At 33.4% G+C, this 24952-nt stretch overlaps 2 protein-coding genes across 2 annotated transcripts; one reads left to right on the top strand and one right to left on the bottom strand.

Annotated features, from left to right (window-relative positions):
- The first annotated feature begins 1318 nt into the window (after window positions 1–1318).
- Window positions 1319–3795, top strand: LOC147400014 (large ribosomal subunit protein P2A-like). Its single transcript, XM_086445605.1, has 4 exons — window positions 1319–1473; window positions 1552–1654; window positions 3119–3342; window positions 3544–3795. The coding sequence occupies exons 2-4, from the start codon at window positions 1567–1569 to the stop codon at window positions 3568–3570; spliced, it is 339 nt and encodes a 112-aa protein (XP_086301731.1). The 5' UTR covers window positions 1319–1473; window positions 1552–1566; the 3' UTR covers window positions 3571–3795.
- Window positions 3796–6597: 2802 nt separating this feature from the next.
- LOC147400013 (monodehydroascorbate reductase) lies at window positions 6598–16394 on the bottom strand. The gene is made up of 10 exons (XM_086445603.1): window positions 16242–16394; window positions 15321–15392; window positions 13090–13141; window positions 12338–12418; window positions 12001–12119; window positions 11632–11851; window positions 11168–11286; window positions 10953–11078; window positions 9141–9281; window positions 6598–7046 (listed from the first exon to the last, which is right to left on the bottom strand). The coding sequence occupies exons 1-10, from the start codon at window positions 16290–16292 to the stop codon at window positions 6723–6725; spliced, it is 1305 nt and encodes a 434-aa protein (XP_086301729.1). The 5' UTR covers window positions 16293–16394; the 3' UTR covers window positions 6598–6722.
- Window positions 16395–24952: the final 8558 nt, after the last annotated feature.

Below are 24952 nucleotides of genomic sequence, written 5' to 3'. Positions count from 1 at the left end.
AAAATTTAATCGCTCCCAAAACTTACTAAAAATGACAAAGAATAATGCAGTTGCATATCCTGAGGAAACAATCTCTGGTTCTATGCACAGCCACGTGGGGAGAGTCTGTTAGAGGACACGACTCGATGAAAAATTCCTTATCAAATTTTTTTTGGGCCCAACAAAACAAATGTTGTTCCTCCATTATGAGTAGGCTCAAATAAAATTCTAAATCTAAAAAGAAAAAAAAAAAAAAAGAACTTCTATTGACACTCCAATTTATTTATTTTCAAGGGTAAATCTTCATTTTTGTGCGCTTCATATAACTTAATTTTGAGTTTGGTACACTGTTCATTTTAATTCTCAAAACATGTTTTTCGAGTGAATTCTTTACTTTTGTTATCAACAAATTCGTTGATCATAAAAGCTACTCAATGACAAAATATGTTTTGGGAATTAAAATTGACAATGTACCAGAATCAGAATATTTGGGGAAATCATTCACTTTTTTTTTTTTTTTTTTTAAATGAGAGATGTATAGGACAGACCCAATTGTTGCACTTTCATTACAAAACTCTCTTGGAGTTCTGATAACTCCATAGGAACCTTGTTTTATGAAGTTTGTTACCCATCAAACCTCACTTTATCAAGTTTGTTATTGAGCAAATCCTGGAGCGGGATCCATGTCATAAATTTCTAATTTTATAAGGTTAATTTGTTATTTAACATACCTTGGAGTGGATTCTACCCACATCAATTTGTGAGGTCAAAAACATGATGTGGAATATAAATGACAAAATTCTAAGAATTTTAAAAATGAATTTGCAAAATCAAAAATTCACTTTTTATTTTTAAATTGGAAGTTTGATATCCATCCATTTTCAACATTTACTATTAAGTTCAAAAAGATTTTTGATTTTTGATTTTTGATTTTTTCTGTTTAATCTAAGTTTTCCCATACCATCTACAAGGTTATATCGTTGGATTGCTAATTTGATTATTCATGTGGGCCTAATGACTCTTAATAAAATTTGAAATCTTACTAAATTAGTCATGGTAGTATGATTCATAAAGTAAAGTAAAGTAAGGTTTATGTAGGTAACAAACTTGACAAAGTAAGTGAGTTTTTGTGATAAAATCTTTCATTTTAATTGGAGTGTAATAAGTAAATATTAGGGTTCCAGTAGAAGCTTTCTTTTTTTTATATAAGACCCGAAGACATCGGATTGTGATTGGGTCTTGATCCGATCCATTGACAAAGTGACCCGTTTGGAGGAGGAGGGTGGTATATCAAAATTAGCTACTTCAGTAGCGTAGCGAACTTCTTTTGGAGAAAAAACCCTAGATATAAATAGTTGTTAACAGCACGGATAAGTGTCTCGCGCCTCTCCTCGCTCTTATTAAAAACCCTAGAAACTGTCTTTCTATCTCCATTTGTGAGCAAAGGTAGAGAGAGCTTCGAACTTCATCTCTGCAGATCTAGAGAGCTTTCAAGTAATCTCTCTCTTTCTCTTCGCCTCATCTTCTTCATCCTCTGGTGTGTAAGATGACTAATATATCTCTCTGTTTCAGGTTTTTTGGGCAGAAATGAAGGTTATAGCTACGTATTTGCTCCTTTTGTTGGGAGGGAACACAAACCCTTCCGCCGATGATATTAAGAACGTCCTCGCATCAGGTCTCTCTCTCCCTCTCTCTCTCTCTCTCTGGTTTTTAGATCTGTTGTTACAATATTAATCGATTAAAAAACAAGATTTTAAAACTTAGCTGAGGTTTAGGATTTTTTTCTGGATTTATTGGTATTAGAAAATTGGGGTTTGTTCAGGTCTCTCTCTCTCTGTTTTTTAGATCTGTTGTTACAATGTTAATCGACTAAAAACAAGATTTTAAAACTTAGCTGAGGTTTAGGGTTTTTTTCTGGATTTATTGGTATGAGAGAATTAGGGATATGTTCAGGTCTCCTCAGTCAATCACTATTTCTTTTTGTAGTATATTGTGTTGATTCTATGATATTGGATAATTTATGCTTTAGAATTTCTCCAATTGCATATTGTTGGTAGTAAGTGAAGTCATGGGGTCGTTTTATTAGGGCTTTAATAAACCAGAAATTTCTAATGTATTGGATGGCTAAAAAATTATTGTAGTGGTTAATGGTTTTCAATTACATCTATAGTGTTTAAAACACATCGAGTGAAGTATAAGAAGGCCAGCTTTTATGAAGGTTTCAAGATCTCGTGTTTTCTCAGAATACATCAGCCAAGATTCTGAGACGATACAAATACCAAATCGAAGTTAGTTTTGATTTTGATTTCGTTAGAGAGAATTGTAGATTGATTGTAGGTGTTGTGTGCTGGGGTTGAATTGGAGATATCCTTTTTTTTTTTTTTCAAATTGATGACATGCCCATTGACGTTGATATTCACTAAAAGGCTCTTTTTAAAATGTTAATTAATGTATCTGAATGTTTTGAGATGAGATTTTAAACCATGGATTCTATGGTTTATATGAATGTTTGATGGTTTAGCAATCCAATTACTTCATCTATGTTACCTAGATATGCCACAAACCTAGATACTGTGCCCCTTTTTAAGATCTTGTTGGACTATATTTTCCCCCAATTTTTTTTATTCAGTTTGGAACAAGTTTGGTTCTGGGTTAAGTAAATGGACAATTTGGTTCTTTTCTCACCTCAAGGCTTGTATAGAACTGAGCCCATACTTTTAGGAGTTAAGGTAATGATTTTTTTATTTATAGATATTGACTTTTTGGTGGGTTGATTAATGATATTGCTTATGATATTTCATGTTCGTTGTTTATTGTTTTATTTTTCATTATTATTATTATTATTGTGAAAAAATGTTGGCAACCCATAGAAGTGAATCTAACCGACCTTAGTTGAACCGACCTGCATCGGTTCAGTTCTGATTTGGTCTCCAAGCCGAACCTAGTTGCACCTGTAGTTAAACCATTAGTAAATTCAACAATTTTCCATTTGATTTGGCTTAAGCTATCTTAAGTTGGAAACTGAAGGCTGATTTCTACTGAGTGCAAGTTATTGAACATTTGTTTTGGCAGTAATTTCTCGCTAAGAAACATTATCACAAAGGTTACATTATGTTAAAAAATATCGTTTGATTTACAGTTGGAGCTGAAGCTGATGATGATAGGATTGAGCTGCTTCTATGTCAAGTTAAGGGAAAAGATATAACAGAGCTTATTGCATCTGGAAGGGAGAAGTTGGCTTCAGTGCCTTCTGGTGGTGGTGCTCCCATGGCAGTGGCTGCCACTGGTGGTGGTGCCGCTGCAGTGCCTGAAGCTGAGGCAAAGAAAGAGGAAAAGGTGGAAGAGAAGGAGGAATCCGACGATGTAAGACTATTTTTCACAAAATCTAACTGGGTTATCTTTGTGACTAGATCCAAAGATGTTTTGCTTTTTCTTGCAATATTTATTTGTTCATGCCCTACTTAACCACTCACATCCAGGATGAGGCACAGGTCCAATCTCTGGATTTAAAAAAAGGTTTAGTCTTTAAAGTTTATCTGACTTCACATTCTTTCCTTGTTGCAGGATATGGGCTTGAGTCTGTTCGACTGAGGGATTTGGATGCTGGTCTCCATGTATCAAGGCTTCCCTCCTCAAGTTGTTACTTTTTATCAGTTTTATGTTGAAGGTTTTGGTTTGCCATTTAAACTGGGTTTTGATCATTTTTAGAACTTCAGGCTCTCTTTTTTTCCCTTAATTATGTAGGTAACAAGTTAAGACAATGTTGAGAAAATCGTGGTTATGTTTAGTAATGTTTGATTCCAATTATTACAAGAATTTCTTTTGTTAGTGTTTAGAATGAACTAATGTGTTACTTGCCAGCAAGGTGTTTGCATTTGGAAAACCATGGTCTCTAATTGGTGGATGGAATAAAGCAGTAGAAGCTAGTATTAACTACTGTTGATTCCCAAATACTAATCCTAACAGAAATTTCTTTTGGATTATTGTTTAATTTTATCTAGTAGTCTTTAAAAGCAGCAATTTTGGCATCTGAAAAACAGTTTTTCCTTTGAAACAAAAAAAAAATCCCTGGCACATGAGATGTGAAACTGGATCTGTTTGTTTAATTGTTCCATGGGTTTCATTAGCTTTTATTATTCAAGATAGAAGTGAGTACTTAAATGTATATATGTTGATTTTGTATAGCATCTAGAATTACTATTGATGCTCACTCCCCCTCCCTTCTCGCTCTCAACGCACCCAGAGTATAATTTAAAGTGGGAAATTCTATTATTTTTGGCATTTTTAGAAGTTTGGTGTGTAGCATTTTTAATGTTAAAAGAGACTTGAAGAAAGCGTAAGTGTAACATCAAATCATCTAATAATTGCTTCCTCTTTTGAATGCAAGTGTTAGGAGTGTTATAAATAACCATTCAGCTATTTGATCAAGCACCACGGTGAAGGAATCCTGGTTCCAAAGATTGAGGGCTTGTCATGGCCATGTTTTTATATGCACATAAATTATGTGGTCTTGTTATTTCAGAATCTTGAGCTTGCAGATTCCTAATCTTTGTTGAATGTGAACGAATTATCTCAATCAATTTTCTTTTAATTTATTGCCTTCTGCTGAACTACTCACTCTACATAATGCTTGCGAGTTTTGTATTTCTCACATAAGGGGGGATTTTAAAACGACCCTTGAAGTTCTTTTGTATGTGATTAAAGAAAAATTCTATGTTGCACCATAAGACAAATGACATGATGGTGCGAGAGCTTCTTTAATGGTGGAAAAAAAAAAAAAAAGCTCAAGGCCCATCTGATATATAACTGCAAGCTTGTCACCCAACAAAGCCCTGGGTGTTCACAAAATTAAAGAAATTCAAAAAAATAAAATAAAAAAAACCAGAAGCCGGCCATTTTCAAAGTCATGGGTCAGAAAGGTTTTTTTTTTTTTAATTTCTAACATGATATCTAGAGAATGTAAGAGCGTTCTCGTTGAGGTTGCGAACATGGCAATCTATGTGGGCTCAACAACTCTGAATATGGGTGGGAGTGTTATAAGTCATCCTAACTAGATATTAATTTAGGAAAATACGATTGGGCATTGAAATGGTTGGAAAAAGATTTTTCCTGGAGAATATAAATTTCAGCCATATGAATGTGTTTTCCTAAAATATCATTTTCGTTTCAGACCAAATTGATAGGGCTGCAACCCAGGCAGGTTGGGTCGGGTCGAAGAGCAACCCATGCCCAACCCACAGTTGACAAGCACCAACCGTGCCCAATCTGACCTCAGGCATGAAATGCTCAACCCAAGTCAGATTGGTCAGGTTGGCTCATTCTTCATTAATACTAGATAATTTAATATAAAAATAATTTTAAACCATAACCTTATTGAGTTCGGGTTCGGGCAAAGTTAGAAATCAAGCAATCTGATGTCGATGCCCGAGCCCAACCCAATTTGATTCAGTCAATTTTTTTTTTGCCCAAACCAGACCCAAGTCAGATTGAACACATTGGATTCGGATTTGACCCAAGTTGCAGCCTTACCAATGGAAACCGAACCGATCTAGGTCGGTTCTACTAAAACCAAAGTAAATTGCCCATTGAACCTAATCCAACCAACCCAAACTAAGGTCACTTTGGTTCAATTCAGTTTATGAGTTTTCAATATACTCTAAACCTTCTTGGAAACAAAACATTTAAATAAATAAATAAATAAAAAGACAAATATGTAATTAACATGAAAATATTTCATATAATAAGGCATTATCTATGTCTTAACTCCTAAGCAATAAGCACAATAAGAAAGGAAAATTTTATCGGCACACCAAGAAACTCTTAGCGCCCTCATTTTTGTAGGGGCAGCTCTAAAAATAAAATAAAAAATAGTTGTGGACACTCCTCTCATCCTCTACAGATTCTGACAACTTTGGCGAGTAGGAGTAGAAGAAGAAGAAAAACACAGAGAGATGGAGAGAGAGAGAGAGAGAGAGAGAGATTGGAGGAGGAGAAGTAGGAGAAGGGGAAAAAAAAAAAACAGAAAGAGAGAGAGTGAGAGATCGGAGGAGGAGAAGAAGAAAACAGAGCTACTGGAGTTGTGCGTGAGGTTCACCGAATAAGACACAGCAATTGTAACTACCGGAGAAGGAGAACGAACAAGAGTGCCCTTAAAAATAAAGTTTAAATTTTTTTTTTTTTTCTAAAATTTTATCCACCCTAAGAGCTTCATGGCATGTCAATAAAATTTTCCTAAAAAAAAATCAATCATCCTCCACCTTCATGCTCCAATCCATAATAGATTTATGAATAATGATTTTCTGACATAACCCCCTGTGTGGCATATGAAGTATAATTTTTCATCTGATTACACATCTATATGCCTTGGATACACTTTTTTTTATGAGAAAATGCAATAATGTATCCTGAAGTGTACAGATCAACAGTTCCTGAACTTTCACGTCAGAGAGTTGATTGAGTATGCAACCTGGCAAGTCATATTATCACGACTCTTTTTTCTGATAGATCCCTAGCACATTAATCAAATTTGTTCTCGAGTTTGTCACTAGAGATCTGATTCAGGATATACCCTACTACGACTAAAACCTGTGATTAACACACCTCACACATTTTTCCTAATTAATTGAAAATATAAACCATGCTATCCATTTATCAAACCACAAGAAATTGAATACATCACATATAGTGCAATACCGTTAATTCTGTTTGTTCTGCATAAACTCAACAAACACTCACTCAGTCACTCAAATCTTACAAGCAAAGCTGATACCTTCCTTACTCAGTTGATCCACATTCTCAACTGGAGGTTGGAGCCTCGCAACTTTGGCAATGGCATTGTTTTCTTCTGGTGTCCCACCTTCCAGGAATGCCCCTACTATCTTCCCATCTTTAATCCAATATGATCCGAACTTGGGCGTAGCCGATGCTGGATCATTGTCTCCAAACAATACAGTGTCCCCCACATTGTCTCCGTAGAACTGCCACGCCAGGTTGAAGGAGCGAGAGTAGAAGTATGGAAGGTAGTCGTACTCGTCAATGGTCTTTCCTTCTTTACTAGCCGTGATAGCCTGCGTGAATAAGAAATTTGAGACCAAGTTACACCGAGAACCATATATATATATATATATATATATATATATATATATATGGGGAAGCATTCAGAGGCCCTAAAGAGAGTCAAACATTTTTCAAAATAGGGGTTAGAAGTTTCGGAATGAGCTGATTTTTGGTGAGGATGATCTCATAAAGATCATCCTCACCAAAAATCAGCTCATTCCGAAACTTCTAACCCTAGTTTACAAGTTGAAGAATCGTGGACCACCAATTTTTGTAAACCACCTTTTAATGGACTTAGAAGTTTTGGAATGGGCTGATTTTTGGTGAGGATGACCTCCTAACCCATACATTGAAAAAATGTTTGGTACAATGTTTGGCTCTCTTTAGGGCCTCCAAAAGCTACCCTATATATATATATATATATATGAGCTGATTTTTGGTGAGGATGATCTCGTCACCATAGAGATCATCCTCACAAAAAATCAGCCTATTCTGAAACTTCTAACCCTTATTTTCAAAAATGTTTGGCACAATGTTTGGCCCTCTTTAGGGCCTTCAAACACTTCTATATATACATGGGTCCCGTTCAACAACCTACACTTTACCCTACACTTTACCCTACGTGTTTTGTTGTACATGGGTTAGAAGTTTTGGAATAGGCTGATTTTTGGTGAGGATGATCTCTATGGTGAGGAGATCATCCTCACCAAAAATCAGCCCATTCCAAAACTTCTAACCCCATCAAAAATGATTTACAAAAAATGGACGGTCCACGATTTTTCAACTTGTAAACATGGGGCTAGAAATTTCGGAATGGGCCGATTTTTGGTGATGAGGATCTTCTAACCGTAGAGATCATCCTCACCAAAAATCAGCCCATTCCAAAACTTCTAACCCATGTAGGACAAAACACGTTTGTAAAGCGTAGGTAAAGTGTAGGGTGTTGAACATTTCCCATATATATATTCTAACCCCATCAAAAGTTAGTTTTACAAAAATCGAACGGTCTAGGATTCTTCAACTTGTAAACTAAGGTTAGAAGTTTCGGAATGAGCTGATTTTTTATTAACCCATGTTTCGAAAAATGTTTGGCTCTCTTTAGGGCCTCCAAACGCTCCCCATATATATATATGAATAATGCTAAAGTGACCTGAGGCTAGAACATCATATAACACTTCTTGACGTGAAAGTGTATAGGAACCATAGATGCTTTTCATCAAGATAGGAGTGAAAAAGCATCTATGGTTCCTATCCACTTTTATGTCAAGAAGTGCGATATGAGGTTCCAGCTTGAGGTCTCTCTCTCTCTCTCTCTCTCTCTCTCTCTCTCTCTCTCTCTATATATATATATATATATATATATATATGGGTAGTGTTTGGAAGACAACATTTGTCCTATATGGCTTAAAAGTTTCGGATTTAGCTGATTTTTTGTGAAGATGGTCTCTATGTTAAGGAGATCATCCTCACAAAAAATCAGCCCAATCTGAAGCTTCTAACCCCATCAAAAGTGGTGTAGACAGTTAATTTGTAAACCAGTTTTCATGGGGTTAGAAGTTTCAGATTGGGCTGATTTTTTGCAAGGATGATCTGCTCACAATAGAAATCAACCCAATCCAAAACTTTTAAGCCATATAGGACAAAAAAATTCTCTCAATGCTCTCTCCCCAACATTGTCTGCCGAACGGGGCCCTATATATCCTCCAAAAATAGTTTAAAATTGTGGAATGTCAATTTTTTACCATTAATTTGTAGAACACTTTTGATGGGGTTAGAAGTTTCAGATTGTGCTGATTTTTTGTGAGGATGATCTTCTCATCGTAGAGATCATCGTCACAAAAAATCAGCCCAATACGAAACTTTTAAGTCATATGGGACAAATTTTGACTCCCTAAGGGAACCCAACTGATCCCACGGGGCCCGCATGCCACCCCTTCCATATGTATCAGGTGTACTAGGATAGATCCAAAAACATGTGTGATAAAGCGTTGTTCGGGATAATATTCAGATTGACCTGGCATGCTTCTTTTTTATCTGCAAAGTAAAAAAAAATAAAGGGGGGGGGGGGGGATATCTAAAGAACAACTCATCAAAGAAAATCAAACCTTCACAGCTTGCTCTGCCGATTTCCTGGCATGATCAACATGCTCCACTCTTCTTGTCTCATTGTATAATTTCATTGGGAAGGTTGCAACATCACCCACAGCATACACATTGGGAATGCTTGTTTTGAAAAATGCATCAGTCTGCAACCAAACAGGTCATATCAGAGACTTAAGGGGAAGAAAAAAAAGCATCGAAGTATATAGCACATACATAGGATCACTGGTCAAAGATGCCATGGTAGAAACAAGTGAAGTATATAACAACATTGTCAAGTAAGATTGTTCAGGTTTGACGATGATGATACTGGAGAGTTAACTACCATGGAAAACAGTCGGTAGTGTGGCAGGGGAGTTTCCAGATACAATGGGTTTGGACTACATATAGATCCTAATCAGTATCATTTTACATCAGCTAATAATGGATTAATTAAAATGTTCAAGAAGTTCATTATTATTATTTATGGGGTAAATTCAAAACTAGGTCAATCCCCTTAGAATCTAAGGGTTTTTAAGTAGGGCTAAGAAAAAGTTTATGCAATTTTTCATTATTATTATTTATGGGGTAAGCTGGACTTGATAGGTAAGAAATACCCCAAAGCAACCACTTCCATTATTTTGGTTCAATCATCCATAAGATGAAAATGTTTGATGACTAAAGTAAACATACTTTTGGAGTATTATATGGATGAGATGTATTAATAAACATAAACAGATAGTTTTTAAAAAAAAAGAGTATTTAGAATTCAAGGAGTTCAATGTTGTACGGTCAAGAAACACCATGCTTATAAAATGAACATAGCAGATATGTGAATGATGAGATTGATGAGCGATAAAACTAGAAAAGACAATCACAAATGAGTACATTCAATGGAATTTAGGAGTGATTACAATACGAAGTGATTCATAAAATATAAATTTATTGAGATGGTTTAGTCATGTACAGAGACAGAATCGATGGGAAGGAGTACTTTGGGGCAATGTTGAAGGCTCAGTATGTGCAAAGAGAAGGTTGAAAATCATGTGTACTTGGTAGTAAGAAAGATCTAAAGACATGCATTAATACATATATGATTCAAGCTGGCAAATGCTGAAAGAGGATTTTGTTGTTCATCCCAATATTTGGGATAAGGTGTAGATGATGATAATAATGATGTTGAATTTTAATGTGTTTGGATTTGCAATGTAAATGTTTTCAATGTGTTTTACTGCTAGATATCTAATATTATAATCACATGAAATAAAGACAAATTGGGAGTCAGGCATTAAGATTACAAATGCTTTTTCTCATCTCGAAACTGGAATGTTAATAAAACAAGAAAGGTAAAGAGAAAGGACTGTAATAATAAAGGAGAATGTTAAATTTTGAACAATCAATATTTAAGGTCATAAGCTGCATAGTAAAAAAATTCTCCATTTTTTTTAAGGAAAAAAAAATAAAAATTGCTGAATAAGGGACCAGCTGATTAAATCAGTGAATTGAAAAATTAATTCACAATTTATCAATTAATCACTGAATATACATTTTTTTAACGTCAAAATTGTCTTCTTCAACTTCCAAATCTCAAGAAGGATATAGAGGTTTTTTAGGGAGGTTGAAAATATCGGTTTTGGAATAAACCCAAAAACATCCATTTGTATAATCCTCAAAAATTTCTGGACTTTTTTATGAACTTCCCAAAATTATCCAAATTAACAAAACCAAACCCCCAACCGAATATTTGCCGAATCGGAACTTAATTTAAAATGCTCATCAGAAAGAAATTCTAATGTTACAAATTAAATCTTTAGAGGGGAGTGAGATGTCGAACAAACCTTAATTCCACCTTTCTCCTCTTCAACCTGGCCCTTGAATAGTGTTGTAAGTGGTCTACCACCAACGCCAACAACAACAATGTCAGCATCCAATACTCTACCATCCTTCAGTTTCACTGCTTTTACCTGAAATGTGGCAAAGCTTCTTCACATAAAACTGTACAGAAAAATATGAACTTAATTAATATAAATTACTTGTGTGATTGGTTACCTACCTCTCCATTTGCATCAGAATCAAACCCTACTGCAACTGTTCCCTTAACAATTTGGATTCCTTTCAGGGCATAGTATCCCTCATAGAAGGCAGCTATTCCAGAAGTGAAAAGCCGTGGCACTGCAACGAATATGCTCCATGTCAGGAAAACACAATGTTTCACAGATCATACACCATGTTATGCCGCAAATACAACACATCTCATTTCTCATTTGCTTACTTCAAGAACCAAGGAAAGCAGAAAGAAAATGGTCAATATTAGACATATAAGTGTTCTTTAGCAGATCCTGTAGCAATGATCCACTAGGGATCATTCATCTCATTTCTTTCAGGTTTTGACTTCCAGAACTCAAACACAAGTCCTCTTTTTTTCCCAAAAAAAGAAACATCTTCAATCAAGAATTAAGAAGAGCAGGCAAAAGTAATGTCATCCATGATGGATGCTTAATGTGAACTGAGACTTACTGCACCATGGTTCCGGGTAAACCATAGTAACATCAAGGTCGTTGATTTTCAACACTGCTCCAAGCTCAAGACCAATGTATCCTCCTCCAACAATCACAGCTTTTCCGCCCTTCTTTGCCTTCATTGCTTCTATGAGTTTATCAGCATCATCTATTTCTCTCAAGTAATAGATATTCTTGGCATCTGCTCCTTGAACACCAAAGTCGGTCAACCTAATAACCTGCAAAATGGAAAACAATAAACCAACCTCCAAGGAATGCATACCATGCATGCTCAACAAGGACAATTATATGGTGTGATTATTCTCAAAGCATACATCCAAGAAAACTAAAGGGGGGGAAAAAAACTGAATAGAGATATGAAACATACTGAAGAACCAGTTGCAATGACCAAAGTGTCATACTTGAAGGTTGCTCCAGCTGCACTAGTAAGAGTCTTAGAAGCAAGATCAGCTTTTACTATTTCAGTGCTAAGGATCAACTCTATGCCTGCAACCACATGTGCAATCCATGTGAAAATTATGGAATCAAATTGTTCTTTAGAAGAAAGTTTTTACTAAAATAAAGATGATGGAAATGAGCAACAAACCAACACTATACATGATTGGACGTAGAAACCATTCTCATTGCCAATAAATAAAAAATAGCATTTAATGTTGTTTCAGAGTGGGTTTTGAAATCAACATGAGAAAAGAAGCAAGCATCACCTTTCTCAGTGTACCACTCAGGAAGTAGCCTCTCGCCTCCACTCCCAACACATACATGAAACCCTGGGAGTCTTGCAGGAGCTGCAAAACCAGTTGATAGGAGAAGAATGCACATTTGATGTGAGAAAAAAATATTAGTAAAAAAAAAGGACTGGCACATGCATAAAACTTCAAAAAATAGGTCAAATTGATGTGTGAGAAGATACCAGATAAAAGAACATTCCAATCAATTGTTAAGAAGTAATAGCAATTTCATATGTCAGTTGGAAAGCCCTAGAAATCTCTTGAATGGTTGAGAATTTGAAATATTATTAAATAACGTTAAAAGATGTTAGAAAGAAAAATAGAGGTCTCTACAATGATGGTTTAAGAAATTATCGTAGGTCAGTTAACATAGGAAATCATTCTTTATCCTACTTGTAGATCTTCCCCTGTCAAGCAATTGAGTGAGTAGAGTCACTTGAGGAGTGCTCAAGTCCTGTGTATAAAACAACTACATAACAAATATCTTGAGATTTTCTGAATTTCCCCAATAGTTCAGTGCTCTTGTTTTTTCTACATCAATTACTTATCTGGTAAAACTTAATACCTGCTACAGAATACCTTTACCTAAATTAATTACACACTAGTATTATATTAATTTAAATTTTTAAATAATTGGATCTACATTATAATGCAATTGAACAATGAGTTAATTGTAAAAGCAGAGGTAATTGGCAGAACTATTGCTTAGGTTTGTTTGCCGGACTCACCCTCAGGGAAAAGGTATGCCTTGCTAAGAGCTGGGCGCTCATAAGGAGCCACCTGAAAGAAAAGCTGTCAGTTTGGGCACTACCGAAGCTCATATCATACAAGACAGTGAAAGTATGATTCTAGAAATTTCACTAGCATGAACACATATTTCTCTAGTTGGTTGACATTTCAAACTTAAAAAAGCTACCCCAATTAGGGGCATGGTGTGGCCTTCAGTCATGTTCTAAATTAATTGTATCGGTGGCAATTAGCAAGAAAGCACAATTTTGAGATAATAAAACAGCCTCATATTATTATTTTTTATGAATTTTTTTTATAACAATATAATAAACATAGTGAAAGGGAGGTCGAGGTGACCATCCCAAAAGCAACAAAGTAAGATTACACTCTATCCCACCTTGCAAGAAAGCCTCCAAAGATTCCTTAAACTCTTTAAACAGCTTAGCCTAAAAAATAGTGGCCAATATTGATCTAATTAAGTCATGGGTGGATTGTACCTTCTCCTCAAATATATGGCAATTCCTTTCCATATGAATCTATTAGAGAGGCTTCCGTATCATTGTGATAAGCTGGTATCACTAACTCCTCAGATATATTCATAAAAGTTCAGTATCGTATTAGAAACTTTCCACCACAGCCCTTTAATCATTCTTCAGCACTCATTACTTTGGTTCTTTAAGCAATGTATGTCATTACAATTTGTTCAATAGTTGCTAACACATGATTAATGAGCACCAAGGCGACACATTTTTTTTTCAATTTTAGGGGTGACTTTATCACATTTCCACAACAGCCTGGGCTGTTAGAGGAGCTGCATACACGTTTCTTTTTATTTTATTATTTTTCTTTTTTTGATAAGTAATTCAATATATTACCATGGTCGAAATGACCAACAAAACAACAAGAATTACAGAATACTACAAGAGAGAACAAGCACACTTATACAAGTGGCAAAGAGCAAACCCATTCCCATTTCTTTTTATGAATAGCTCTTAATTATATTCCCACCATAACATAAATAAGACCGAGCATCCTTAATAAATATTATCATCTTAAATTAACCATAAATGAAGTCCACATTGAGGTTTTGAATCCAGGTTCTGCCACAATTTCTATAAGGATTGAAGTCAAAACAAAATCTCAAAATTACAAAATTTGCCAAAATATTCTAAAATTAGAATAAGGCTTGGCCAAAATTGGTTGAAATTTCCAGATGTGTACTCCCTCCAATTAGATCCAGTGTGGATTTATGTTGTAGCAATTCTCCTATGGAATTGGACTTTCTTTCTATGTACTCTCTTTCAAATTTTAAAGGCGCCTTCATCAGCCAATGTATTAAGTGAACGGTTTGGATTTTTCTTTGCATATTGGAAACATTAGGAATTTAAAAAATTGGTACATTGATAATTTGACAAACTTGCTCGATGGTATCAATGATGCTCAAAAGCATTCTTTAGAATATGTCAAAACTCAAGAGAGAGGGGAAATGGACTTTGGACCAGCAGTTCTTAGTTAGATCCTTCTATAAAGAGAATTTCTTTGAAGGAGGGCATGTCGTTTCTTGCTAAGATTTCCTGGAAATCACCTCTGTTTAAAGTGGATTTTTGTGCGTCGATGATAGTGTTGGATAAGATCCTAACACTCAGCATCTAAAGAGCATGGGATTTGCAATCCAGAATAGATTTATCAAGTGTAACTCTTGGAACACTTTAATATACATTGCCCATTTGATTAGGGAATTTGGGCTGAATTCTTTTCTACTTTCAAGATGAAGTGGGCGTTGGTCTTTTAAGGCCCCTTCAAAGAAAAGAAGAATCCTATGAACCCTTCCCCCACCCCACCCAATGTGTCAATCCATGTAGAAGCAAAAGAACAATTGACTACTTGCTAACAAGGAAGAGAACTTGGGAGATACCATAATCAAAATGAAAGCCTTGATGTATGATTTGTTGCCAGTAATCCAAAATTTCAGGGACAGTTATTTTAAAGACTGTCTTTAGATGAGATAATTTGGACATATATTTAGTCTGATACTTGTGTTTGTGCTCGTCCTAGGTTCTAATCCTCCTTGTGATTCTCTCTGTATTTCTAAGTTTAACCTCTCACCTGAGATCAGTACCAAATCTCAAAATTTTGTTGGAAACTAATATCTTGCTAAAAATAAGTAACAAAATCCAGCATTAATTAAAACATTTAAAAGGGAAAATAATGGTGCATATTGAATCCTTACCGCCTCCTTGGAAACAATTGCCAGCTCACCCGGCTTAACACCCTGTTTGGCAAACTCCCTAGCAGCATATCCCTGTGAACATAAACATAATCAATCAATCATATTTGAAGAATGGCAAGGAGCGAATATTCCAACACAAACTACAAAAATCTGAGAACCTAAAGCATTCTCCGAAATTACAAGGAGTAAAAAAAATCAATCCAAACTAATAAATAAAAGCGAAACAGAGAGCCTCGTTTCCGTACGTTTAGCCTTTCCAAATGGATGATACTAAAAAATTAAGCTTATAAGAGAAATGTAAGAAAACCTAGAAAATGATCGAAAACAGATACGGTTATATTTCGAAACATGAATCTGAATTCTCAACCACATCTAAGGTCCAGAACTCGCAAACCAAAACGAAAAGAAACTAATCAATCCAAGAAAACAGAGATCATCCAAATCGATCAAATTACACAAAATTAAGCTTAAATCGCTCACAAGAACATAAGAAAAAGGAAAAAAAAACAAACAAACAAACAGAGAAAAAAATGATCGATAACAGATACAATAAAGTTATACTTAAATCTCTCACTAGAAAATAAGATAAATGTAAGAAAACCTAGAAACTTATCGAAAAGCAGATACGATTATACATCATGAATCTAAACCACATCTAAGATCCAGAACAAGAACATCAAAACGAGAAGAAACTATTAATTAATCCAGGAAAAATCGAGACAGAGATCATCAAAATCGAAAAAATTATACAAAATCAAGCTTAAATCGCTCACGAGAACATAAGAAAAAGGCGAAAAGATAAAAAATGATCGAAAACAGATACGATTATTATATCAAAGGATGAATCAGATCGAATTCTAAAACTAACCAATCCGATCGAGAAATCGAAAATCAAACAGAAAAGAAATTATCGAAACTTACAGCTGCAACTCCACCACCAACGATCACATACTTGAAAATCTTCTCCGCCATTGTTGATCAATCAAGAAAATTATTATTATTTAGAAGCGTAAAGAGCGATTGGTTTCTACTTTATATTGGACTTCAGTTCGCGCATCATAAATATTGGACATTCAACGCTTTGTCGTACACGTGGCTCTTTTTCCCACCTTCCTCCACTACTGATACGGCATTTGCCACGACGAAATCCCGATGGTGGTCCGCATCTCTAGAAAAAGATTTAAATAAAAAAAAGGATATTTTTAGCGTCCAACGTCACGGCTGAGATAAGAAGATTAAAAAAGAAATTTCTTTACTATCGTAGTAAGATTTTTAAATTTACTAAGGATTGTTTTTTATCAAATGGATTACTACAGACGTCTAAGTTTCTTTGAAAAGATCATATCTAAAAATAAAATTCGAAAATTAATTTCTTCTCAATTTGATTCAAGATTTTCAAAATGAATGATTATCAAAATTATACTTAATTCCCAAACTTCAATTTTCAATCCAATGGTTAAAAATAATTTTTGTTCTTATTTTTTTTTTTTTTCAAAATACGTAGAATTTTATCCTCTACAATCCTGATTTGATGCTATGATACCATAAGTAAGGTCAAAGACCCTTAGTAAAGGTAAAATCCTTACTAACTTAGTAAGGCTAATAAAACCTAAGTTTTTTTTTTTTTTAAATAAATGAAGTTCCCTGGAGCTTGGGATGGTTGTGGAATCGTATTTTTCCTCTTTCGCGGGTGTTTCATTTCTGGCAAGTCATTTAGTGAAAAAAGATTCTTACAAATTCTCTAATCTTTTGAACTTCTTTAGGTAAGGCGTCTCCTTCCTATTTTGAATATGAACAGTGCTTATATGGAACATTTTGGCTAGAGTTTAAAATGACAACTGATATTGCCACATCAACTTTCACTAATGCCACACCAATTTTCATGTAAATCACTGAATAATTTTCATAGTTAGTGTGGCAATAGTAACTCTGATTTAAAATACATCAAATCAAGTGACTAACCAAGCCATTTCTATATTGCAAGCAACGTAATGTATTTAATCTCCAACCTAAATGTGTCACGTTAACTATATGTTGTATAGGAATGGGACACCGTTTTGGATCATGATTCTTCCTTCAAAATGACTTATAGGTTTAAAAAATATAAATTATCCTTTTTTTTTTTCAAAAAAATTAAAAAATGCTCTCTTATTACAATCAAATTTATTATTATTAAAAGAAGGTCAACTTGTTCCAAAACGTTAGATGAGTCTTTTTATTAGGAAAATTACTTAAAGGACCCTCGCAAAAAGACTTCTTTCTAAATAGTCCCTAAGTTTTCAGTGTTTGCTTGGCCATATGTTGGTATAGGAACGGGACACCATTTTGAATCGTGATTCTTCCTTCAAAATGACTCATAAGTTTAAAAAATATAAATTCTCTATTTTTTTTTTTTTTAATTTAATACCCTCTTATTACAATCAAACTTATTATTATTAAAAGAGGGTCGACTTGTTCCGAAATGTTAGATGAGTCTTTTTATAGGGAAAATTACTTAAAGGACCCTCTCAAAGGAACTTCTTTCTAAATAGTCCCTACGTTTTCAGTGTTTGCTTGGCCATATGTTGGTATAGGAACAGGACACCATTTTGGATCGTGATTCTTCCTTCAAAATGACTCATATTTATAAAATATAAATTCTCTTTTTTTTTTTAAAAAAAAAAATTTAAATACCATCTTATTACAATCAAACTTATTATTATTAAAAGAGGATCGACTTGTTCTGTAACATTAGATGAGCTTTTTTATAGGGAAAATTACTTAAAGGACCTTCTCAAAGGGACTTCTTTCTAAATAGTCCCTATGTTTTCAACGTTTGCTTTGCTGGACATTTAGTAAATATTTTCTTTCTAAATGATCCTTGGATCTCGTCTCCCACATTTCTCGCGATTGAATGCACTAACCGTTTGAACTCATCGTTTTCATCCAAAAATGGAATTTTTACACCTCAATTGAGTTAGAGACTCCATTATGTCAAAAAAGATTTAAGAATGAAGAAGAAGTCATTTTCAAGGGTTTTTTTTTTGAAACATTTTGAGATGTATATAAAAAATTAGGGATTTCTCACTTTAAAAAAACCAAAACAAAAAAACAAAAAAAATGGATGAAAATCGATTCATAATGGTTCTTTTGGGTTGAAATCATTTAAAAAGTTGTTATCTTAAGTTTTTTGTTGATCTTTTTATGTATTTTAGTCGAAAAAACTCAAAATTTGAAAAAGAGTGGGTTTTACCAGTGTTGAGTTCACCACTTTTTATTTAAAAAACGATGAATTCAACAGTAATTAAAAAAGCATCTAATTTGACAGTAAATAAAAAGTGGTGAACTCGACAATAAATAATGGTGACTTTGACAATAACAAAATGTGAATTCGACACTAAAAAAAAAGTATTGAGTTCAACAGTAAAAATTATGAACTCGACAGTACGAGACATTATTAAGAAAGAAAAATGTTTTACTAAACATCCTGTCAAGCGAACACTCAATACTTAGGGACCATTTAGAAAGAAACCCTTATGCGAGTGTCCTTTAAGTAATATTCCCCTTTTTATATTGAATGTATAGGTTGGGCTCTTAGTGGTCAGAGTGTGGAAGTCGTAATGTGAGAACGTCCCATTCAAAAATATCAATAAGTCGAGAGCGTATCCAAAGCGTGTGTGTGTATATATAGTCAACGTGTTTTGTCCTATATGGACTAAAAGTTTCATAATGAGCTGATTTTTTTTTTTTTTTTTTTTTTTTTTTTTTTGGCAATGATGGTCTCTAGGGTGAGGAGACCATCCTCACAAAAAATTCAGCCCATTCTAAAAATTTCAACTTTAGTTTATAAGTTGAAGAGTCATGGATCGTCGATTTTTAACCGCTAGTTTGTAACCATTTTTCATGGGTTGGAAGTTTCGGAAGAAACTGGTTGTTTTGGAAGATGATCTCCTAACCATAAAGATCATCCTTAAAAAAAAAGCAGCTCATTCTGAAACATTTAGCCCATATAAGACAAAATTTTATATACAAATTTGACTAAAAATAAGGTAGTTGATCCCGACCTTATATATATATGGAAGCGTTCATAGGCCTTAAAGAGAGCCAAACATTGTGTCAAACATTTTTCAAAATAAAGGTTAGAATCTTCAAAATGGGATGATTTTTTGTAACAATGATCTCTATGGTGAAGGGATCATCCTCACCAAAAATCATCTTATGCTGAAACTTCTAACACTAGGATACTAGTTGAAGTATCATGGACCATTCAATTTTTGTAAACCACTTTCGATGGGATTAGAAGTTTTGGAATGGGCTGATTTTTTATGAGGATGATCTCCCCATCATAAAAAATCAACTCATTCCGAAACTTCTATCCCATACATTGAAAAAATATTTGGCACAATGTTTGACACTTCTTAACTATGGTTATCTCTTATAAATCAATTTAAAAAAAAAAAAAAAAACTTATTTCTCTTACCGAAACTTGTTATCTTTAAATTAAAACATAAATAATTATAGATTTATGAAAATATATATTATATATATATATATATATATATATATATAGATATAAATTAATTTTAAATAATTAAAACATACTTTTGAAACTCGACTTGAATTTTCATCAAATTGATTTAACTCAAAAATTAGCAAATTAACAAAAATGAGTCAAATAAAACTATATTAAATTTATGAATAATTTTTAATAAATAAATTTTTTATTTTTTATTTTTTATTTTTTATTTTTCACAGAAATATTAATAACTAAGTAAATTGGTCAAGTTTTTTATATGACTCCCTATATTTTTAAATCAAACACTTTCTAAAAGTTGTTAAAAAGGTATTTCAGGTATTTTTATTTAAAAAATCTTCAAAAAAATCTTAATTGACTTATATTTTATTAAGTGGGACTTAATTGGTCTGTATTCTTTACTAAGGGAATATTCTGTACATATTCTCAATAAAGATTCTCCTATATTTTAATGAGAAAATTTGTTATTTTGTTATTATATGAAGTAACAATATATTTTTGTTTTTTCCCGAATTTTTCTAATTTTTCCTTGCCAAACTTCCGTGAATGCTGACTTTGTCAATGTGCTCACAATTAAATATGAGAGATTTACTCGACAGACCTCATAAAATTCAAATTTGGTGGGTTAATATGTTTGAAAAATGATTTTAAAAAAATATTTATAAAACTGTTTAAAGTAAATTATTTTTATTATTTTAAAATTAAACTAAAAATAATTGAAAATACCAACTTCTATGTTTTATTTCTAAAAATAAAATTAATATGTGATTTAAATGATAATACATTCATTCATATATTAAATCTATTTAAATTATTTTGTTTCTTTAGATTTGCTACCTAAATTAAAAACTTGTTTAAAAAATGTTAAAAATAAATTAAACTTAAAAAAAAAAAGATGCTAAAAATAAATATTATTAATAATACTTTTTAAAAGTCTAAAATAAAAATATTTTTTTTTATATTTTAAATTAAACTAAAAATAATTGAAACATACCATCTTCTACATTTTTTTCTTTATTTAAGTTTTTTTTTTAATTAAACTTTATTTGTTATTTACAATACTAAAAAAAATGGAATTTTAACAATTATACAATAAAATAGATATTTTTGAAGTTTTTATAACTAACTGCCTATATATATAGGGATTATGAAGTCGAAGGTTGCAATTTCATCGAGTTCTGACCAAAATGAACTGATTATATTAAGTTCAAACATAAATTGAGGAGTATTACCTAAATATATCTAGGGTTCGGTTTTTTACTATTCTAAATGATATCGAGACGGTTTCAATATTAAAAATAAAAAAACCTAATCGATTTCGGGCAGGGAAGGTTTTGAGATACCCCTACCCCTCCACGTGCGATTATATATATTTATACATATATTTTTGAATAACAAAATTCACTTAGTGTAGTTGTAAGATGTGTTGTGAGCTTATTAGGTTCAAACCTTCTTGAACTTACAATTAGGGCAGTTGATGGGCTGGGTTTTTTTAAGTTAAAAAATTAGGCCCTAATTCAACCCATCTAAATATTAGGTCTGTCTTAATAAATAAAATCTTGGGCTAAGTTTGGTTCACTTGCACCTACATTCGGGCCATTTTTGGGCCTGACCAAACCCATTTTCTAAGACACTACGAAGGGGATCATTATTAATTTATTATAAAATTATTACATATTGCATTTAATATAGTATAGCAGGTCGGGCAACCCACCAGGCCTCCATTCAAAACCCAAACCAGACCCATAACGGATCGGATGGAGCCAAAACCCCGAGCCATTGACTGTTCTACTTACAATGCCCCAATTTCTTAAATTAATTCTCACACCGTAACATCATTCAAAAATTAAAACGCAACACCATTCAAAATTTAAAATGGGCCAGGTTGGTAAAATTATAATGGGTTGGTTTGAAATTAAAATAGGCTAGTTTGAAGGGCGGTCAGGTCGGGGCGGGGAAAACCTATTAGAGGCGGGGGCAAGGTTGGGGCAAAAAATTATGACCCGAATCAAGGTTGGGTTGGGTTTAGGCCCGAATCAAGGTTGGGTTGGGTTTAGGGAGTGCAAATATAATCGGGGTCGGGGACAGATTTAGCTATAAACCCGGACTAAACCCACCCCATTGCCATCCCTAAATATGTCATGTGAACTTTTATTGCCACACCAGCTTTTGCTAACATCACTCTCAACATGGGCGAAGCCAGGGTTTTGCCCATGTGGGGACAACTAAAAGTGAAAAAAAAAAAAAATTTGTGGGGGCAATAGCGACAAATTTTTCTATCCATCGCTAATATTTGTCACAATACCTCATTAATCCATAGACTTTAAAAATTCTTGTGGGGGTAAGTGCCCTCACTGTAAGTCTATCTTTGACCCCCCAAATGTGTGCTAATTCTTTGGTGATTTGCATATGAATTGGGGTGGCATTAGCAAAAGTTGGTATGGTAATAAAATCTCTCTATATCATTAATTGCTCGATTAATATCATGTTTGACGACATTGAAGTATGATTTTACAATTGTGTTCAACTAGAAGTGTGTCCAATATACTTGTTTCTATAGAATCTTATTATCATATTCACTTACAAGACCATAATTTCTATAATGTCATTTGAATGTTAGATTAAAAGACCTTTTATTTATTATTATTATTATTATTATTAGTAAGCCTATTTTTAATGAGTTTAGTAATGCGATGCTAGTGAAATTTAAATTCAGGTCCAGATATCATCACCCAAAGACTTTACCAACTAAACTCGCTAGTACCTGCAATTAAAAGATATTTCAAACAATTCATTTAAATTGCCTAAATTTACAAAATTATTAAGCTACCTTATTGGATCATACCTACCTACTTTATCGTTCTCTTGAAAACTAATTCATTCCCTCCATATTTGTGACACTACCTTAATTTACCAATCATGTAAGTTAATGTGCTTTAAACCACCGGATGGGTGGCCGAGTGGAAGCACTTTGGGGTCAAGGGGTGTGCTCCCCCTGTGGTCTCAAGTTCGATTCACACCGACTACTCATATCAGTGGTCACAAATCGTAGGATTAAAATTCTGTTTCGCAAGCCTTGTTCAGGGAGGAGGGAATAGTTGGTGCGTGCAAGCTGGCCGAGATACCCTTCTAATAAAAAAAAACAAAAAACAAAACAAAACAAAAAAGTTAATGTGCTTTAAAAATAAGATGAAAAATCCCTTGCCACAAATTTATAAATAAAATATTTTAAATATACAATTATGAGGAAAGCTAATTAATGTCTAGCATTCTTGACAATATGGTTGAAATACTTATGTAAAGAATATTAATAGGAGAAAGATAATTGTGGAAGATCATAACATTCCATAAAAAAACTCAAAAAGTAGCATTTTCCTAGATATATTGTTTACATAGATATAAAAAAAAATTAATATTGTCCTTCAATAGCGTTCCCTTACATGTACTATTTACATAAATATGAAGATCTTTAATAACATCATTGAAAGATCAAATTTTTTTACCTAGGATTGTAAACAGATGTTTATCGAATCGAATATAGGTATTTTTGAATTAAAATCCAAAATATTTTTTAACATCCGAATTCAAATCTGAAATCTGACGGATGTTGGGAACACACATTCGAATTCGAATTGATTGACTTTTCGGATATCGAATTAAAATTCGATTTGATAATGATATCTTCGTCTTACACAGTTTTGTCTATAAAAAAAAATCCTAATTTTTTTTCCCCAACATCACACATTCATTTATTTTAAGGTGTGAAAGGTCACCCAAAACAGATTTTTATTTGAAGAAGATTTTTTTTTAAAAGGAAAGTGACTCCAATGGTCAAACCATTAAGAGGTGGGAAAGGTGTTAGGCACCTCCACTTACCCCATCGTGAAGATGGTTACCTTATAAACTTGATCGTTTTAAAAGATTTGGAAAATTTTGAGATAGTAATTGGAGTTGAGATGGAGATAAAATGTAGGTTCCATATGATAACCAAGTCTATTTTCAAATTAGTGAGGAAAATCTTTGTGCAAGTTTATTTTAGATTAAACATGCAAGGAAAACTCATAGAAGTTATTTTTTGACGCAAATGAAAAATATGACATTCTTGAACTTAGACGGATACAAATTTTAGCAATCTAGATTTTCGGTACATTGGTATAATCATTATCAAAACCTAACCAACTGAACTCTAATTGGAGATATTTTTTTACTTGGATGAATTAGGCTTAAAAATTATTCTAATAACAAATAATCAACCCATTTGGAGTCTTAATTTGGGATGTTGTTGTCCCTAATTTTCTGTTGGCATTGACACATGTCTCTTTTATAAGCTACAACTCATAAACTATTTCAAAGATTTCTTTGCCTTTTGGTAAGAAGAAAATTAACTTCAAGAAGGATATTTTCCAATTAAAATCAACTTGAAAGCTTTTCTTAGTAAGAATAATCATCTGCCCCAAGTCAGCCCAAACTTTTCTCATTGATCCATTGTTTTTAGCTATATAATCCCATTAATGTGAGATTGGGTTAAGTGTTGGAAATTCATGAGATTGAAGTGTGTCTTTCAAGAGTACTTTGATTTGAATCTAATAAAATGTAAGAAAATCTCCTGAGAGAATCCCTTATAACTTGGCCTTATTGAGGACAACATTATAAGGATACAAAAATTTTCAATGGTGGGATTTTGATCTTGGTTAGGACAAAGATGTCTATCTCTGGAAAGAGATCTCCGGTCTGTTCATCTTGCCTTCAATGCACGAGCTTTATGAAAATATAAATTCTAAATCTATAGTACCAATCATTCTTCTTCTTTCTGGTCCATTGCACGAAGGCCTTCCCTAAACAATGCTTGATCGGTTGATTTGAATGAAGTTGGAGGTGTTTTGCACACAAGACTTCTAATAATCAAAAGAAAAGAAAGAAAAGAAAAAAAAGAATTAGAAGAAAAGAGCGTATATTATACTACACATTGCCTTGACTGCCTCCTTTAAGCTCTTCTTCTGAAATATCTTCTTCTTTTTAAATGTTTTGAGAGAGTGTTTGAAGGGAGGTAGGAGGAGGTGAGATTTGGACATGATTTCTAAGCTAGGAAATTTTTTTTTGAAGCCTTTAGACCCTCTTC

The sequence above is a fragment of the Akebia trifoliata genome, chromosome 6 (assembly GCF_017979445.1).
Source record: "Akebia trifoliata isolate Shusen 1 chromosome 6, ASM1797944v1, whole genome shotgun sequence".
Taxonomy (NCBI): domain Eukaryota; kingdom Viridiplantae; phylum Streptophyta; class Magnoliopsida; order Ranunculales; family Lardizabalaceae; genus Akebia; species Akebia trifoliata.
The sequence above is the reverse complement of the archived record's forward strand: the minus strand, read 5'-3'. Positions and strand labels throughout refer to the sequence as shown.

Bases quoted from the DNA above. Each gene is read 5' to 3' on its own strand.
- LOC147400014 (XM_086445605.1), top strand. From the start codon at position 1,567: ATGAAGGTTATAGCTACGTATTTGCTCCTTTTGTTGGGAGGGAACACA. The intron at 1,655-3,118 runs GTCTCTCTCTCC...TTTGATTTACAG, and splicing joins TAAGAACGTCCTCGCATCAG to TTGGAGCTGAAGCTGATGAT. The intron at 3,343-3,543 runs GTAAGACTATTT...TCCTTGTTGCAG, and splicing joins AGAAGGAGGAATCCGACGAT to GATATGGGCTTGAGTCTGTT.
- LOC147400013 (XM_086445603.1), bottom strand. From the start codon at position 16,292: ATGGCGGAGAAGATTTTCAAGTATGTGATCGTTGGTGGTGGAGTTGCA. The intron at 13,142-15,320 runs GTAAGGATTCAA...CTTTTCTTTCAG, and splicing joins CAATTGTTTCCAAGGAGGCG to GTGGCTCCTTATGAGCGCCC. The intron at 11,852-12,000 runs GTATGTTTCATA...TCCATTTTGCAG, and splicing joins TCATTGCAACTGGTTCTTCA to GTTATTAGGTTGACCGACTT.